The sequence below is a fragment of the Eleutherodactylus coqui genome, chromosome 6, assembly GCF_035609145.1.
Source record: "Eleutherodactylus coqui strain aEleCoq1 chromosome 6, aEleCoq1.hap1, whole genome shotgun sequence".
Lineage (NCBI taxonomy): Eukaryota > Metazoa > Chordata > Amphibia > Anura > Eleutherodactylidae > Eleutherodactylus > Eleutherodactylus coqui.
The window spans coordinates 176,129,868-176,149,413 of record NC_089842.1 but is presented as its reverse complement, the minus strand read 5'-3'; the positions used below and the strand labels follow the sequence as shown (position 1 = coordinate 176,149,413).

General features: G+C 44.8%; 1 protein-coding gene across 1 annotated transcript; it reads right to left on the bottom strand.

The window, feature by feature from the left end:
* Positions 1-712: 712 nt before the first annotated feature.
* Positions 713-13,443, bottom strand: TBPL2 (TATA-box binding protein like 2). The gene is made up of 6 exons (XM_066605830.1): positions 13,075-13,443; positions 11,835-11,922; positions 11,660-11,751; positions 5,611-5,778; positions 4,112-4,206; positions 713-792 (listed from the first exon to the last, which is right to left on the bottom strand). Exons 1-6 carry the CDS (start codon positions 13,434-13,436, stop codon positions 713-715), a joined length of 885 nt encoding a protein of 294 aa, XP_066461927.1. The 5' UTR covers positions 13,437-13,443.
* Positions 13,444-19,546: the final 6,103 nt, after the last annotated feature.

Here is a 19,546-nt window from a genome sequence, read left to right as displayed (position 1 = left end):
ATAAGCCTTAGCTGCATACATTTCTAGATCCCGCCTCCACACTGTGATTGGTTCATCGAACACCGCATCGATGTCATAGACTGCTGCTCAGCCAAACACAGCATCGCATTGGTTCATCAAGTGCTGTATTCATTGGTTCTTGAGCAATGCTCAGCCAATCAGAGCCATCGCTTTCTGAAAGCAGGATTTATGAATCCCCGTAACTAGGAAGTAATCTGCGGGCAGCCAAGGACTGTAAGAGACACGTCGGAGCTCCAGAGAGCAGCAGGGGTCACCTAGATTGAGCCTGCTAAGAATAAGACATTTACCAAAAAGGAGACCCAGTGCCTCTTTCGGGGCAAGAATTAATAAGACAGGGTGTTATTTTCAGGGAAACATAGTAAAGCCTTTGAGTCCACTGTTTGAGATCGGTGGGATACCAGCAGTTGGACCCCTACTGATCATAATGTTATCCCCCATCCTGTGGGGAAGGTATAACTTGGCACAACTCCTTTAAGAGCACATTCAGACGCCCGGTGTTAGGTTATTATGGGTCCATGTGCTGACTATGAGGAGTTTTGTGCCCAACGATATGACAGCTGAGAGTGCAACTCAGGGGAGGAATAACCACAGACACAGGAGCACAATGTGTGTTACAAACCTTTAATTGTATATCATCTTCCATAAATATTACATCCCCCCCCCCCCATCCCCCCAAAAAAAAGCTGAACATTTATGTTGTCTTCTTAAAACCTTTCAAGATAGGATATATGTTTTCAAAAGCTTCATAGATTTCTGAACGTTCTTTGGCACCTACAAAATTAGAGATAAATTAATTATGGGCATTTCAACATAACAGCCATCTGTGTACCTAGTCAGTATCCATTTCCAGGACTGTTCCTCTGCGCTCAAGGCTGTCAACGCAGGGTCAAAACTACAGGTAATATTCCTGCAATGAGGATTTTTGGTGCAGTAATGGCTGCATCGGTCAAAAATTACATTTAAATATTTGCCATCTTTATACTTAGGAGACTTAGAGAATTTTGAGGGATATAAAGTTATACAGCCCATACACAATTACACCCCCCCCCCCCCCCATAGGAGAACAATGGGTTCTAGCTCACGTATATACGTGGCAAAATAGAACATGCTGCGTCCTTTTTTGAACTTGTGTATTAAGCAATTCCAACACACTAGTGTGATGGAAACTGCGTAAGACAACGCAATTGATTGCCTGCAAGTTACTGCATAGCAAGTGGGCATACAGAGCCCACATAATGTGCAGTAAACACATGCCCATGTATGTGCACCTAGCCTAAGGAGGGGGAGGGGGGGGGAAACTTGTCCTTTAGGACCAAAACACTGTTTTTTTTAAAGGGCATCTGTCATTACCTTTGAGTCCCATACACTGTAACAGGTCTCAGAGATGAGTGGGAAGTTGCTTTTAAATACTTACTTGGTGTCCCAGTCCAGCCCGGTGTCTGAAGTTGGCACCCACAGTTTGACTCCTTGCAACAAGGCTGTGCAAGCATGCCAGTTTCATGGGGACAGTGCTGGAACAGGGCACCCCGTGAGTATAAAAACCATCTCACTGGACTCCCTGTGCCATCACCTTTGAGCCCCATAATTTAGTTTATCAGGCTCAAGGGTGATGACAGATGCCCTATAAAGGCATTAATGACCCTTAGTCCTGAAGGGTTAGGACAGTCTCACACGGCCAGATTTGAATTACAGATTCCGTGGTAGTACGCTGGCATTGAAAAGGCAGGTATTTTCAAAGTTTCCCCCCACATCTGCAGGTATAAATTGTGTATTTCTCAATTAGAAGGGAGAAGAAAAAAAAAAAATAAAAATAAATGTACATGGCGTATAACGCGGGCACCCGCAGCCCGATGCTAAACAAAAGTGCAAGAAATACAAACAAAGAAAAAAAAAGAAAAAAAAAAAAAAAAAAGCTGTACTGCGTATGACCTCCTGCACGCGTGCATAGTCATATGCAATAACATTGCGCATTGTACAGTGTCCCTGGGTGGGCTCTCAGCCAGAATCCGACCAGGTCAGGCGAACCTGGCTTTAGGGCTTGTTCACAGGGCGTATATTGGCTGCCGTTCTCACAGCCGGCCTACAGTGAAGGAGATAAGTTTTTGATCCCTTGCTGATTTTGTAAGTTTGCCCACTGTCAAACATGACTAGTCTATACTTTTTAGGGTAGGTTAATTTTAACAGTGAGATAGAATACCCCCCCCCCCCCCCCCAAAAAAAAAACAAACAACAAAACTAAATTGTCTAAGTTATATGCATTTATTTGCATTTTACACAGAGAAATAAGTATTTGATCCTCTACCAACCATTAAGAGTTCAGGCTCCTCCAGACCAATTAGACGCTCCCAATCAACTTGTTACCTGCATTAAAAGACAGCTGTCTTAAATAGTCACCTGTATAAAGGACTCCTGTCCACAGACTCTACAACATAGGCAAGACCAAAGAGCTTTCTAAGGATGTCAGGGACAAGAACATAGACCTGCACAAGGCTGGAATGGGCTACAGGACCATAAGTAAGACGCTGGGTGAGAAGGAGACAACTGTTGGTGCAATAGTAAGAAAATGGAAGACATACAAAATGTCTGTCAATGAGCATCGATCTGGGGCTCCGTGCAAAAATCTCACCTCATGGGGTATCCTCGATCATGGGGAAGGTGAGAGATCAGCCTAAAACTACACGGGGGTAACTTGTTAATGATCTCAAGGCAGCTGGCACCACAGTCACTAAGAAAACCATTGGTAACACATTACGCCGTAATGGATTAAAATCCTGTAGTGCCCATAAGGTCCCCCTGCTCAAGGCACATGTGCAGGCCCGTCTGAAGTTTGCAAATCAGCACCTGGATGATTCTGAGAGGGATTGGGAAAAAGGTGCTGTGGTCAGAGGAGAAAAAAAAAAATAAAAAAAGCTCTTTGACATTAACTCCGTATTTGGAAGAAGAGAAATGTTGCCTATGAGCCAAAGAACACAGTCCCCACTGTCAAGCATGGAGGTGGAAACATTATGTTTTGGGGTCTCTCTGCTAAGGGCACAGGACTACTTCACCACATCAATGGGAAAATGGGACCATAACATCCCGAGTCTCCACTAGGACATTAAAAATAGGTCATGGCTGGGTCTTTCAGCACAACAATGACCCAAGACATACAGCCAAGGCAACAAAGGAGTGGCTCAAAAAAAATAAAATAAAACCATTAACCCTTTCCAATCCAATTTTTATCCTGGGTTTCCTAGGGGGCTTACTATTTTCCTGCCGTTATACAACGGCGCTATATGCTGGCTAAAGCCAGTACTGCATGAGGTGACAGATTGGATAGGCACCAACAGCAGAAAGGCTGTCAATATACAGTAAGAACTCCGACAGACGTCTTCCAACATCGGAGCTGTACAGCCTTAAATCATAATGTCTTCAGGAGGTCAGTGGATTGGAAAGGGTTAAGGTCATGGAGTGGCCTAGCCATTCTCCAGACCTTAATCCCACAGAGAACTTATGGAGGGAGCTGAAGATCAGAGCTGCCAAGCGACAGCCTCAAAAGGTTAATGATTTAGAGATGATCTGCAAAGAGGAGTGGACCAAAATTCCTCATCAGCAACTACAAAAAACGTCTGACTGCTGTGCTTGGCAACAAGGGTTTGGACACCAAGTATTAAGTCTTGTTTGTCAGAGGGATCAAATACTTATTTCTCTGTGCAAAATGCAAATATATAGAATTTAGACAACGTGATTTTCTGGGTTTGTTTTTTGGATATTCTATCCCTCACTGTTAAAAATTAACCTACCCTAAAAATTATAGACTGTTCATTTCTTTGACAGTGGGCAAACTTAGAAAGTCAGCAAGGGATCAAATACTTATTTCCTTCACTGTATACACACACAACCATCTGAGCTGTCTTCCCCCTTCCCTCTGGCTGTTTGCAGTGGGATGGGGGCGGAGCTAAGCACCACCCCTTCCCATTACAAAGAGTCGGAGGGGAGGAGAAAGGCGGTGAGGGAAGGGTGAAGATAGCGGCCGATATACGGTCCTGTGAATAAACCCTTATGTGCAATCACAACTAAACAAGTTAAGATTCATAAGCCAGATCCTTACCAGTTAACACAACTTTTCCAGAGACAAAAATAAGGAGTACAATTCTTGGTTTCACCATCCTGTAAATGAGACCTGGAAACAATTCGGGTTCATAACTGGAAGCAAACAAGAAGATCCACATTTATTCAAAACACCCCAACATATACTCCAGTGAGGGTAAAGTTCACCAACCCCTTCCTAATGACTGATCTACTGTAGAAGGAGGTGTATTGAACCACACATGGCTGGTGCTAGCTGCTTTAAACAGCCGACACCCACCTGCAGTGGCCAGGATCAGAGAACTCAGATTCTGGCCACTTAACCCCTTAGATGCCCTGTCACTTGCAGTAAAAGTTATACATTTTCTATCACCACAGCTGTACTGATCTGTAGAATAAAGCAAAGATGTCATTTTTACTACACAGTGATTGGTTTAAAGTTTTGTTGCCTTTAGACTAGGAGATTTCCAGAAGTTGTACTTAAATGCAGAGTTTCCAGCAGAATTAAAGGGGTTTTGTGATTAGTAAAAAAAAAAAAAAAAAAAAAAAAAAAAGAAGAAGAACAAACCTCAGTACTTACCTATTCCTTCACAGGCAGTCTTCATATTAGATCTTCACCTCACCCATCTTCTCCAGGCCCTTCCAGTCCCCCCGGGGGACCACCTCCAGCCGGCCAGATACTCTTCTTCCTGCTATGAAGCGTCCATTAGCTGCAGTTCACTTCCTCTGCTGGACAGTGAACGCCAGGAGTGATGTTAGCATTCACTAGCTAGCAGTGAATGCCAGATCTTTGGCAGCCTGCTTTAGTGCGCATACGCAATATCTCACCACTAGGGTTTCATATAGTATACAAAACACTAGCGGCGGTACATTGCGCATGCGCGCTAAAGCAGGCTGCAGAGCATCGGCATTCCCCGCTAGGCAGTGAACGCTACGTCACTGGTGACAGTTTACACTGACATACAGGGAAGGGGCAGGAGAAAATCTGGTAAGAAGGCTGCCTGGGGAGGAATAGGCAAGTATTAAATTTTTTTTTTTTTTTTTAAAACACAAAACCCTTTTTTCCCCAGCAGATTTTGGTGCAGAGTCTTCCTCCACAATAGCCAATTTCAGCCCAGGTGAAAAGTCCCTGTGAGTTTTGATTGCTGTAGATATTTGTACAGGTCAGTTAGGGCCCTCTCACACGAACGCGGCAAAGCACCGTGATTTCAATTGTGGCACATTGCTGTGATTTTACTTTCGCTTTCAACTGCAGCTTCCTGCGGCTGACAGCGTGTTTTAGCTCACCCCATCATTGTGATGGGAGATGAGGTGTGCTAAATAGCCAAAGATAGAGCAGACAGTGCTTGAAAATGGCGGCACTGGAGAGCACCGTCCTGCGATTGAGCGCTTGTCTGCGAGACCCCATTGATTTCAATGGGAGGGTTATACCACAATTAACACGGCGGTCAAAGCGCCTTAGTGTCTCATGGTTGAAATAGAAGAAGTAGACAACTTTAAGTTGACAGACAAGATCTTTACCTGCTGAACTGCTGATGAGTGAGGACCAGACCTTCCAGCCGTATTGGGAACCTTACATCACAGCTTCCCACCATGTTCTGGATTTTGAAGTCAAGAAATTTTGCTGGAAAACCCAGTTTTTGCACAACACGGGCATACTTCCTCGCTGCCAGTCTGGACTGTTCCTCACTGTTGAAGGACATCAAAATATATGTCTCAAGGTCTTCAGATTGTTTCAAGTCACCCATGTTAACCTAGGTTCATATCTGTTTTGGAGGTGCCAGAAAAGCAGCATATTGCTTTTTACCCAATTTTTTCCCCTCTGTAAAGTGACAGACACCATGACAGATCCATTCTATTTGTCTTATGTGACTGTTTAGGCTGTCCATTTTGTTTTCCTTTCTTGTGATGGACCAGAAACATTTAATAAATATGTGAACTCAGCTTTATGATAGACATTATGCTGACTTCTGCACAAACCACAAACATGAAGTACAGAGCATTATAGGAATTTCAGGTATGGAAAAAAAAAAAAAAAAATAAATAAATAAATAAAAACACACTAAGGGTCCATTTACATGATGGGCATACTGTCAGGCTTCTAATGGTCTAAATATGGACAGCACAAGAACACATTAAAAGTAAATTGGTGCTTTCAGACATGTGGTTTTATGCATACAGAAATTGCACATGCAAAAAAAACCAAAAAAATTTTGCAGCATGTCTTAACCCCTTAGTGACCAAGCCTGTTTGCACCTTACATGTCAGATTTCCAAAATTTGGTCTGGTCATTGTCACTTTGACATAGCATAACTCCGTAAAGGTTTTCCTTATCCAAGTGATTCTGATATTGTTTTTTCGTCACATGTTGTACTTCATTTAGGTGGTGAAAATAGTCAGAATTTGTGTAGATTTATTAAAAGCACCAAAATTGGGAAAACTTTGAAAAAAAAAGTCTAATTTTTTCACATTTTCAACTGAGATATCTCAAATATGTACAAACCTACTGTACAAATTCTTGATAAGATATATATTTCCATCTGTTTACTTTATTTTGGGCGCACATTAGAAAATGTTCAGTGTTTTTTTTAACCATTTAAGAGACGTGCAAATTCAACTTTGATTTTCAGCATTTTGAGGAACACTATTTTCCAGCACCAAGCCAAGATTACAAAGGCTCATAGGTGTCAGAATGATAGATACCCCCACAAATGACCCCATTTTAAAAACTACACCCCTTAATGTATTCACTGAGGGGAGGGGAGGGGGGGGGGGGGTAATCAGTATTTTTACCCCACAGATTTTTCAGGAATTAATGCAATTTAGAGAAGAAAAAAAAAAAGTGGTGTACAGCTGGGTGTCATCAGCGTAGAGGTGATATTGGAAGCCAAATCTCCTGATGGTTTGTCCAATAGGGGCTGTGTAGATAGAGAAAAGAAGGGGGCTGAGAACAGAGCCCTGGGGTACTCCAACAGCAAGGGGGAAGAGGAGGAGGGTTAGAGCCAGCAAAGGAGATGCTGAAAGAGCAGTCAGAGGTAGGAGGAGAACCAGGAGAGAGCAGGGTCCTTTAGGCCGATGGAGCGAAGCATACGGAGGAGGAGTTTATGGTCAACAGTGACAAATGCTGTGGAGAGGTTGAGGAGGATCAGTAGGGAGTAATCGCCCCTCGATTTGGCTGTCAGTAGATCGTTGGATACCCTTGTAAGGGCAGAGAGAGGTTGACTATAGTGGTGAGGTGGGAGATCACACCACCTCCGATCCCTCTCCCTGGTGGTTAGGGGAGAGGGTCGCTAGTGCAGGTGGTGGGGCGAGCAGAGAAGAGCAATTTGGAGACTTATTCCTCCGTCGTTGGTCTGAGTACAGACAGTGAGCAGGAGCTAGATGCAGTGCTGACAAGACTAGGGTCGTTCAGCACTTCTAGAACACCGCCGGATGAAGCACGTTTGAGGTGCGAGCCAGGGTTGCAGCGTTCTACATCGGATGTCTTGGGTCCTGGGGGGGGGGGGGGGGGGGGGGCGCGCTTCATCCAGGGCATGTTTGTGAGCAATGTTATAGTGAGCGGCAGCCAGGTTGGGGCAGGAGAGGAGAGAGAGGACTGTAGGGACTCAGCAAAGTCCTGGGTGTGAATGGCCTTAAGGTTCCTGTAGGTACGGTAGGTGGGTCTGGAGAGATGTTAGGGAGCGTGACAGAAAGAGAGGTTATGACCTGATAGCAGGAGAGGAGTTAGTGAAGTTGGAAGCAGAGCAGAGACGGAGGAAGACCAGATCAAGAGTGTAGCCATCCCTGTGAGTGGGAGAGGCTGTGAGTTGAGAGACCAAGGGAGGAGGTGAGTGAAAGAAGCTGAGAGGCAGATTGGGAGACAGGCGATTTTAACATCCGCACTAATGACCCTAAGATGAGGGTTGGAATTTCACAGGATAGGAAGTGGGGGAGCCAGGCAGCAAAGTGGTCCAAAAACAGGCGAGGAGCACCTGGGGGGCGGTAGATAACTGCTACTTGCATGGACAGTGGGCGGAAAAGCCGTAGCATATGTACCTCAAATGGTGGAAAAGTGAGTGAGGGTACAATTTGGGGAGAGAAGAGCACCTACTCCACCACCGCGCCTGTCGTCTGGTCTTGGGGTATGGGACAACTGCAGGCCATTGTAAGTGTGCTGTATCCAGGTTTCTGTGAGATCGAGCAGATTTAAAGATTGAGCGGTAAAAAAAAAAATAGATAAAATAAATAAATAAATGGTTGGATAGTGGGGAGTTTATTGCATGCTGACTGGCAGTTCCAGAGCGCACATTTAAAAGGAGTCAGGGGAGGGTATGCATGGGCTAGCAGTTGGGCTTGGGGATTTTCTTAGTTCGTCAGGTAGGGGGATGATAGCTAGGAGCAGTGGAGGGTGGGCCAGGATTGGGAGAGATCTCTCCAGCTGCTAGTAACAGCAAGCTAGCAATGGTGAGCAGATGGTTAGGAGATTTAGGAGGGCGACTATTATGTTAGTTAGTGGTATTAGAGGGTTTCGAGGCTAAGTAAGAAAGTAAAGAGTGCATGCAAGCTGTGCATAGGTGAGGGGCTAATGTGAATAGAGTGCCCCAGAGATGGGCACAAGAAAGAAGTTCTGAAACTGACAGCAAGGATGAGAACAGAGGTGACCGCATTAGCGATAGCTTTGAAGTGTAAAGCATTTAGGCAGAGTTTATGGCCTACCTGTCTCCTACTCTGTCGAACTGCCATGGTCAAACTGCATCACACTTCATCCAGCCATACTTAATACAGCACATAGTCACGTGGCATACATGCTTACACTGATATTATAGTGAAGGTTAAGGTGCAACTGGGAGTGGCTAATCAGGTTCCAATTGACTAGGCAGCTGACTTAAGAATTGCAAACCTACTGACCAGAAGAGGGAAGGGAGGGGAGTGAAATTTATTGCTCTCCTTAGATAAGGAAAGCATCTCAACAAGGATGGGTGAAAGATTCCATTAGATCGCGTCAAACCAGAAATATCACTAGAGGGCAAAAATCATCAAACAGTGGCTCTCTTTTTGGCCACATGATGCGAGTTAAACTTACTGGAAACTCTATTGAAGTTTGGCAAAGTCAGTGAAGATCAGGATGGCAAAGAACAAGTTGGCTAGATACAATCAAGGTCAAGACGAACATGTCAATCGCAGAACTGAAAGAAGCCATGAAAGACAGAAATGTGTGTAGAACATTGATCCATGGAGTAACCGAAGGTCGGATGTGACTAAACAGATAATCATCATCTAAAAAGATTTGTTTGCCATCAATGAATGAAAATGGGTGGAGAAGAGATAGCTACGTCATAGGCCTTTCTCTAGCAAAGTCAGAATCCTACAGCACACTGATGAAGGGCAAAAACCCTGAAACAGCTGTATGTGCATGGGCTCTGACTTTGCTTTCAATTCCTGGTCATTGTTACAAGGCTTGTATAAAGATTCCAACATTGACTTTAGGTATTTCTGCCTTGCAATAGGTGGCGCTGTGGAGGTATTGTTTTCTCTCCATTATTTGAATGAAAATGCTAACACGACCTTGTGGCTGAAAACCTGTCTTGATCATGTCTTGCTGACATGGAAACAGAGGAATGAGAAAATTGGGAACTGTTGCAATTTGCGTTTTGGGGGTGCAGTTTGGCAAGGGAAATATGGCCAAGACAGTCCAAATAAAGATTAGGGCCTCTTTCACACAGGCGACATCACCGCTACAAGATCAGCCGTGTTCCTGTGATTTTGTAGAGTTAGTGATGCGTTTTTCTTGTGAAAAAATTATGCATTACTTTGTTGCTGCCTGCGATAAACTAATTGGATTTTATCACGAGAAGGTTAAGCTCTACAACTGCAATAAGCCCTAGCTGCATGCCCTCAAAAAAATAAATTAATTAAAAAAATGCTTACTTAGCAGGCTTGGTCTGGGTCCTCTTCCTGCTCTCCAGAGTGGGCATCTGCAGTCCTCGTTTGCCCAGATGATCACATTGGCCAAGTAGAGTTTGAAGAAGCAGTCACGGAGGCAGGATTTATGAATTGGCTGAGCTGTGGCATTGATTGGCCAATTCCTAAATCCCACCTCCACAACACGATTTGTTCTTCAAACTCTGCTCAGCCAATTAGTGCAGAGCTTGATGAACCAAATGTGAGGGCTGTTACTGGCTCATCGAGCACTGCATTAAAGGGGTTGTCCCGCGGCAGCAAGTGGGTCTATACACTTCTGTATGGCCATATTAATGCACTTTGTAATGTACATTGTGCATTAATTATGAGCCATACAGAAGTTATCAAAAGTTATTCACTTACCTGTTCCGTTGCTGGTGTCCTCTTCTCCATGGTTGCCGTCTAATGGCCAAATTAGACGCGCTTGCGCAGTCCAGGTCTTCTGCTCTTCTCAATGGGGCTCGGTGTAGCTCCGCCCCGTCACGTGCCGATTCCAGCCAATCAGGAGGCTGGAATCGGCAATGGACCGCACAGAAGAGCTGCGGTCCACGGAGGTAGAAGATCCCGGCGGCCATCTTCACCGGGTAAGTAAGAAGTCACCGGAGCGCGGGGATTAAGGTAAGCGCTGTCCGGTGTTTTTTTAACCCCTGCATCGGGGTTGTCTCGTGCCGAACGGGGGGGGGGGGGGGGGGGGGGGGGGGGGGTTGAAAAAAAAAAAAAAAAACCGTTTCGGCGCGGGACAACCCCTTTAATGGATTCATCCAGTGCTACTCAGCCAACCAGAGCCATCGCTTCCTGGAGGTGAGATTTTTAAATCCTACAACAAGGAACTGAGCTTCTGTGGGCGAACAAGAACTACAGGACGCCTGGCGGAGCTTTAGATAGCAGTGGAAGGACCCAGACCAAGCCTACTAGGCAAGTATTCCTTTTTTTCCCCCACCAGGGAATGCAGCTAGGGCTTATTTTAGGGGTAGGGAAATTTATTGCAGCGCACGAATATTGCTAGTTTGTGAGATGGGATAAACAAGAAGGCTCCATAGGGAAATGTGGGCCACCAAAAAAAAAAAAAAAAAAGTTGCTCAAATACTGGAGCAAACCGCACTTCCCCCCCCCCCCCTTACAACATAGCATTAGTGATAAAAATCACTAATGTGAAGAGACCAATTGGAAACCATGGGCTTCACATACATGCAATTTGTAGCACTCTCTCATCGACACACACGAAGTTTCTCACCCGCCTGTGTGAATGTAGCCTGAGAGAGGGAATCCAAGGGCATATTCACACGGCAGATGTCGCTGCAGAATTTTCTACACGCAATTAGTCTGTAAAACTGGTAGGAATGTGCAGCATAGCTACGAATTTCTTCTGCAGACCCACATGCGGATTTTCCAACATGTTTACATGGCGGAAATTCCATACGCCGAGTTGACCTATTGACAGGGCTAAATCTACGTACAGAGCCGCTGCAGTATAGCTACGGATTTTTGCTGCGGTTTTACAGGTAGGTTCTATGTGGTAAATTCCGGGGTGAAATTTGTCATGAGAACATATCCTATGCCAACGGTTACCAAACATCCACTTGGGTGATTACTTTCTGTAGCGATCATGGCAAGGCTACTTCAGCCCTACCTCTTTGCTCCAGTGCAGACCATTTTGCCAGAGCTGAATATCAGTGCAGTTGTCCTGGGTTCACGGATTCTCATGATAACTGCTGCAAACCTCTGGAATCAGAAAAAAAAAAAAAAAATCTAATAGGCATTTCGCACACAGATTGTTAACAGATTAGGTTATGCATTTGTCTTACCTTTGGGTTATATTCTGCATTTCTAGCGTGCAGGGCAATCTTCTTCAAATCAAGTTTACAGGCCAAGTTCACAGTGGATACAATATTTCTGGGGGCAAAAAAAGGGGTATTTATGGTGTTTACGCAGAAGCTTTGCAAAGGCTGAGGTGTGGAGAGGAATACCGCACACTGTACTATAGAGTCATAACTTGAAGCTCCTGGACTGTAGTGCAAAATTAGTAGGTCTAATACTGCCATCTCTTTATATGGAGCAGAGGGAACGCCTCTTGGACGAATGTGACTACAACTTCTGCCCCACTTATATTGTGTGAAGCTATGGCGATTATAACATAGGTGGCCACCCAAACTGCCCAACAACTAAGAAGACTGTACCTACCTATAATACCTAGTCTCCTACACAGAGGCAGTACTGTAGCAGGTCCAAAAGGAGATAGCAGCCCCTAACTGCAAATCAGTAGTACAGACCTTGCTCCCAGCCTTTACTGAGCTGAATAACTACCGTAGTTATTGGGGCATTCCCATCTCAGGTATCCTATTTCAAGGTGTACAAAAATAAATAAATAAAAAACACACACTGTTTCCAAAGTGCTCTGTTCTCCAGATGTGGATTCCCCTATCCTCTGGTTGTTTACTGCTCAGGAAACTGACAACCCCTTCTGTGGTAAGAAAGGAGAGGAGGCCGGCACTTGCGCCCCCTAAAATCTAAATCTGATGGCCGGGATCTCAGGAGTGTAATAGATACCAGGTACTGCTCTGCTCTTTTTTCCAAAATAAATGGTAGCCCGTTTTCCTGGCAACACATAGTAAACACCCAGAAAGTAGAGGAATCTATCTGCAAAACACGGAGAACGGATAATTTTGGAAATAGACATCTTCTGGGCAAGTGCATTGTTTTGTGTTTTCAAACATATTACAATAGGATTCCCAAGATAGAAATACCTCTTTAAGTTACCTTGACATGGAGCAACTATCTTTCAGATAGTCTCACAGAAATGTCATTGAGTGAGAAATAGCCTTTCAGTGCAAGTTTTAAAGATTAAGCCATGTAGTCTAGTCTAATACTAGTGGAGAGAGCCCAATTGTTCGTCTTTTAACTCTACAGATTTTTCCCATATAGAGAAAGCTAGTATAAACTACCAAAAGCTAATTAGTCAACAATTGACAGTGGAGAATGTGGCTCAAATAGCTAATCCCATAGGTAATGCAATCCCCCCTTCCAATAGTTATGTAATAGACTTACTGTAATTGAGGAACAATTCCAGAGGACTCAGAAACCGGGGTCATGGGAGTCATTGGGGTCATGGGGGTGATAGGCATGGGGCAGAGGTTAGGTGCCTCACACGAGGCATCTCTGTTCTCAAATGGAGTGCATGGCCGCGATAACTGAGAAGAGTCCAGACAAATCCCACTATCTTGTAGTTGTGAGGAAAATTGTGACCCTTGAACTTCATTCTTTGCTTCATGATCAGGATTCAAGTCATCAGGCAGAAAGCTTAGGTCTACCGATGAGAAGTCTGTTGAGAGATCTTTGGAATGATCCAAACCAGATCCATATGAGGAGTTCGGGAGCGGCTGCACATTTAAGTCATCGTATGGCATCATAGAGGGGAACATTTGGGATGCGGAGCCAAGGCCATCCTAAAGTTAAAAAAAAAAACAAAAAAAAAAACTGGCATGTTAAAAACCACAGAACAAAAGCCATTCCAGGTACTCCTGACAGTCTGCTCTTCCCACGATCTAAGAAATAAGCTTTGGCACATAAATGTACCTAAACACCTTTCTACTCGGAGAAGTTTAAGTGCGTACATTTTACATTTGTCCATCCATTAACCATTATTCCCGATACAATGGTTTATATTTTTAGTTGCCTCGCCTTTTTTTGTATGAGGAGTTGTAATTTTTAATGGCTCCATTTGATGTAGTGAATGTATTGAAGATTGTTTGGTCGAATGGAGAAAAATGCAAGGACACTATTTTTATACTGTTCAACACGTAGAAGAATTACTTGCTAACCTTGATTCTACAGGTCAGTGAATAGGGCGATACCAAGTGGAGGAAAGGGGGGGGGGGGGGGGGGGGGATCTTTGTGTTGCCATATTCTGCTACTAGAGTTTGAGGACTTGACTTTCTTCGCAGAACTTGTAGCGCTTATTGGTGCCATTTTGGGGTACAAATGACTTTATGGTCACTTTTTATTCCAGTTTGTGTGAGAAATCCAAAAACAATTCTGGCTTTTTTAATCCACAACATTTGTTTATTTTTTTGTGTGCTAAACAAGAAGAGGGGTTGTAACTTTTATTTTAACCCCTTAGTGACCAAGCCTGTTTGCGCCTTAATGACCAGGCCAAATTTTGCAAATCTGACACGTGTCACTTTAGCATGGAAAAACACCAAAAAGGTTTTGCATATCCAAGCGATTCTGACACTGTTTTTTCGCCACATGTTGTACTTCATTTAGGTGGAAAAAAAGACCGATAGAATCTGTGTTTATTTATTAAAAGCGCCAAAATTTTGAAAAAAAAAAGCGTCATTTTTTTACATTTCCAACTGCAATATCTCAAATATGTGCAAACATAATATAGAAATTTTTGCCAAGATTTATATTTCCACCCGTTTACTTTGGGCGCACATTGCAAAAACTTTCGGGTTTTTTTTTAACCATTTAGGAGACGTACAAATGTAACATTACTTTTCAGCATTTTGAGGAACACTTTGTTTTCCTACACCAATCCAAGATTGGAAAGGCTCATAGGAGTCAAAATGATAGATACCCCCACAAGTGACCCCATTTTAAAAACTACACCCTTTAACGTATTCACTGAGGGGTGTCATGAGTATTTTAACCCCACAGTTTTTTTTTCAGGAGTCAATGCAATTTAGAAGAGAAAAACTAAAGTTTCATATTTTTGCAAATATGTCATTTTAAAGACAGGACTTTTTTCTATAGTACACATGAAAATTAGGATTTGCACCCCAGAATGGATACCCCTGTTTGTCCCGTGGTCAGAAACATACCCATTGTGGCCCTAATCTTACGTCTGGATGCACAATGGGGCCCAAAATGAAAGGAGCAACCGGTGGCTTTCGGAACTGAAATTTTGCTTGAAGGAGATTTAGTCCCCATTGCCCACTTGTAGAGCCATTGAGTGACCAAAACAATGGAGAGCCCACAAGTGACCCCATTTTGAAAAGTAGACCCCTTAACGAATTTATCTAGGGGTACGATGACTTTTTTGACTTCACAGTTTTAGAATGAATCTAAGCCAAGCAGAAGGAAAAAAAAAATTATGATTTTCATTTTTGTGGCAATTGTGTCAATTTAAAAACAGGTTTTTTTTGTACAGTGTACATAGGAATGAAGACGTTCACCCCAAAATAGATACCCCCCGTTTGTCCTATGTTCAGAAACATACCCAATGTGGCCCTAATCTACTTAAAGGAAACATAGCTAGGCCTATAGTGGAAGGAGCACCCATTGGATTTCAGGGTACAACGGAATAAATTCCAGTCCCCATTGCCCACTTGTAGAGCCATTGAGCGGCCAAAACGATAGAGAACCCCCACAAATGACCCCATTTTGAAAACTAGACCCCTTAAATTCATCTAGGGGTGTACTGCATATTTTGACCCCAAAGTATTTGAATGAATCTAAGCAAAGCAAAAGGAAAAAAAATTACGATTTTCATTTGTTTGGCAATTTTGTCAATTTAAAAACAGTTTTTTTTTGTCCAGTGTACATAGGAATGAAGACTTTCACCCCAAAATGGATACCCCCGTTAAACCCGTGTTCAGAAACATACCCATTGTGGCCCTAATCTACTTATAGGACACATGGCTAGGCCCATAATGGAGGGAAAGGCCGCTGGATTTCAGGGCAGAACTGAATAAATTCCAGGCCCCATTGCCCACTAAGGCCGCCTGCACACGGGCGGAAATCCTGCGGCGGTATTTCCCGCGGGATTTCCGCCGCTGAAAGTCTGCATGGGAGTGCATTACAATATCTGCACTCTTATGCAGACGGCTGCGGTTTGGCCGCGCGAAGTCTCACGCAGCAAACAAACCGCGGCATGTCCTATTTTTGTGCGGGGCTCGCACTCACCCGGCCGCCGGCTCCGGTCTGCGCATGCGCCGGCTGCGCAGCAGCCGGCACATGAAAGAGCCGCGGCCGCCAGGTACGGGTGAGTACGCGCTCGTCTCTGCAGGCTCTCGGGTCGGGTCCCGCGGCGAGAATTCTCGCCTCCGGATCCGACCCGCTCGTCTGCAGGCGGCCTAAGGGTGCCTGCACACGAACGGAATTTCTAGCGCGTTATTTTAGGCACAGACAATATACCCCTATGAGGATCCGCAGTTGTCCCCAGACGGACGGATTTGTATCGCGTTTTTTCACGCGTGTGAAAAAAATCTGCGACCTGTTCTAATTTGTGTCGGATTCTGCGCGTGAAGCCTCCAATACAAGTGAATGGGTGCGTTTTTTCACGCAGTACATCCGCAGTGCAGCTGCGGATGGAGTCACTGGTTGCTATGACTACAGGAAGTAGGCATGGTAGGAGGCGTCCCAACACACAGCACAGAGCTTCACAGGCAAATTTCAGCAGCAGCACTGCCCTTCCAGTCACCTCATCCACCAGACAGCAGCCACAAGCCACCAGCCTGCAGCCACAAGCCACCAGGCGTAACGAATAATGATTGACATGGGCAAACTTGTCGCAATGATGCAGGACTTCCCTAGCACATGGGACAGTAACTCCCCAGAGTACTTAGACAAGAATAGAAAGGAACAATCCTGGCTTCAACTCTCCGCTCAGGTTTATGGGGATGCCTGGACGAACGCATTAGAAGTGGAAAAGAAGAACTTGCGTGAGTATTATTCGCTCTTGCGTCAAATGTCCTTTTTTTTTTCATTTTAACCCCTTAGTGGCCAGTTTTACTTTTGTTTTTATTGTGCTTTTTTCCATCCCCACTTTTAACCTCTTAGTGACGGAGCTTTTTTGCTTTTTTTCCTACTCCCTAAAAAAAAAAAAAAAAAAAAAAAAAAAAAAAAATCGTAGTTCCTTTATTTATCCATCGACGTCACTGTATAAGGGCTTGTTTTTTTGCGGGACGAGTTGTATTTTGCAATGGCACTATTTATTGTACCATATAATTTACTGAAAAACCTTTAAAAAATTGTAATCGGAGAGAAAAAAAAAAAAGAAAAAAAAAAGACATTCCACCATCTTTCGGTGCGTCCTGTTTCTGCAGCGCGCAAACTGCAACAAAAACAACCTGATATTTTTATTCTATGGGTCAGTACGATTACTACGATACCACACTTATATAGTATTTTTTTTGCTGTAGTACTTGTATTTTTTAATTTTTTTTTTTAAGATATTTAATTTTTAAAAATTATTTTCTGTGTCCATTTTCTGCGTGCAATAACTTTTTTATTTCTTTGGCGACATAGTTGTGTGAGGGCTCATTTTGTGCGGTATGTCCTGACGTTTCTGTTGGTACCATTTTCGCATACAGTTGACTTTTTGATCGCCTTTTATTACATTTTTTCTCGGAAATAGGGTGACCGAAAAAGTGCATTTCGGGCGTAGTTTCTTTATTTTTTTTGACCACATTCACCATGCAGGGTAAATCATACATTACTTTGATAGATCAGACTTTTACGGATGCAGCGATACCAAAACGGTCACACTGCAGGACGGGCGACTCTCCGCAACGCTGGCAGAAAAGAGCACATGACCGGCTCCATTGCCGGACTTGTGTTCTTTCCTTCAGCTCTGTGGAAAGACGTCCATCCTGCATTGCGGCCGTCTTGTGCAGGAAGACGGGTGCATCAGCCGCCAGGATGCACCCAAGTTACTAAGGCCTCCCTGTTTGTTTTTTGCGGGAACAGTTGTATTTTCCACTGGTGCCACTGAAGCAGCATTTATTGGGTTAATAGCCTTGTTCAGCAGACACCTGCAACGTGTAGAATTTATGTAGTATTTCTTGCCAATGCAGGATGTAAGAATGCAAAATCTGTAGTAATGAATTCCTCTTGTGAATTTTTTTGCAGTGACTGAAATAAAGTCACACTGGAGAAGCGCCTGAAAAAAGTTACATGGATCAACCATGCCCACAAAGACATCTGCTCACCGGGTGAAAGCATGTTGCCAGAATAATTTAACGGCGCTCGCACAAGCAAGAGGGACAAAACGGAGTCTTGGTGTTGGTTTTTAAGCTGTTTTCCAAGGAATGGGCAGTTCTCTAGGGGTTGGGTTTACAATAAGGGGTGTCTGCTGGTTTTTCTGCGCGTTTTTTTCCGCAACACATCCGCGTATATCCGCGCGTGATTTTTCACGCACCCGCACCTATCCGCAAGCACATTTAGGCCTCCTTCCCACGAGCGTGACGGGCTCCGCAGCGTAATATTCCGCTGTGAAGCCCGTCACGGCGCCCCCCAGAGCCCCTATACTTACCTGCGGGAGATAGCGTGAAATCGCTTCCCCGCCCACCACCGCCGCGTCACCGCTCGTCACCGCTCGTCACCGCCCACCGCTCTCGCGTCACCAGCCGTGTCACGTGACGCGGCCGGACCGCGTCATTTGGCGTCATATGACGCTCGGCGGTGGGCGGGAAAGCGTTTTTTCACGCTATCTCCCGCTGGTTACAGCGGGAGATAGCGTGAACGGACGGCTTCCATTGACTGCAATGGAAGCCGTCAGTGCGTACAGCCCGTCCTCACCCGCAGAAAATAGAGCATGCTGCGGGTGAGGACGGGAGAAATCGCGGTGCGTAATTCCGCGGTGGAATTACGCATCGTGAGCATGGAGCTATTAGGTTCAATAGAACCTAATAGCTGCGTGCAACGCAGCGGATTTTCGCCGCGAATTACGCGGCGGAAATCCGTTCGTGGGAAGGAGGCCTTAGGTACCATACGCGCGTGAAAATCCGCTAGCGGAATCCGGAACGCTCGTGTGCAGGCGGCCTAAAAATAATCCCCCCCCCCCCCCCCATCCCCATTTTTTTGGCATTCCCTAAATATTAGATAAAGGTAATAATATAAACTGCGTTTTATGTCCGAAGACAGGGGTAATTACGGAGGCTGCTTGGGATGGGCACATGGGGCAAGAAAACCGGGTATCCCCCCCCCCTCCTCATGTATTTTGGGGGGTATTTCGTAACCTCAGCGGCGGGTATGGGGTGTAAAAAGTGGCGCTCTGTGAGGCTTTGTAATCTTGCTGAGGTGCAGCGGTCTCACAGAGAAGGCGCTCAACAAGCTGCTCCTGGAACTGCATGAAGGCGAGCGTTCCCGGGGCTTCTTGTAAATTACGTATTACAGGTAGCGGTCTGAATAACGCCGGGCTCACACAGCCGTATGCAGAATCCGCTTGCGGAGGCCCGCAGCGGATCTCATCTGCGTACGGCCCTGCGTACGGCCGCGTAATGTACTGCGCATAACTGCCTACTCACAGAGGCGGTTTTTTGTTTATATTTCCCGTGCCGTCGCTTAGAGATGACACGGGTACCCGCAGCCTGTACACAATGTGTTTGCATATGGGCTGCGGGTATATCTGCGGTCATAGAGCACAATGGGCTCTAGGTTGCGGATATTCGCTGTAAAATGTAGCATGCCGTGTTCTGTTTCTGTGAGTGGATTATGTAATTCCGACCCGCTAATTGGGGAGAGGGGGGGGAAGGGGGGGGGGGAAATTGTGTAATCCAATGCATGCGATTGATCC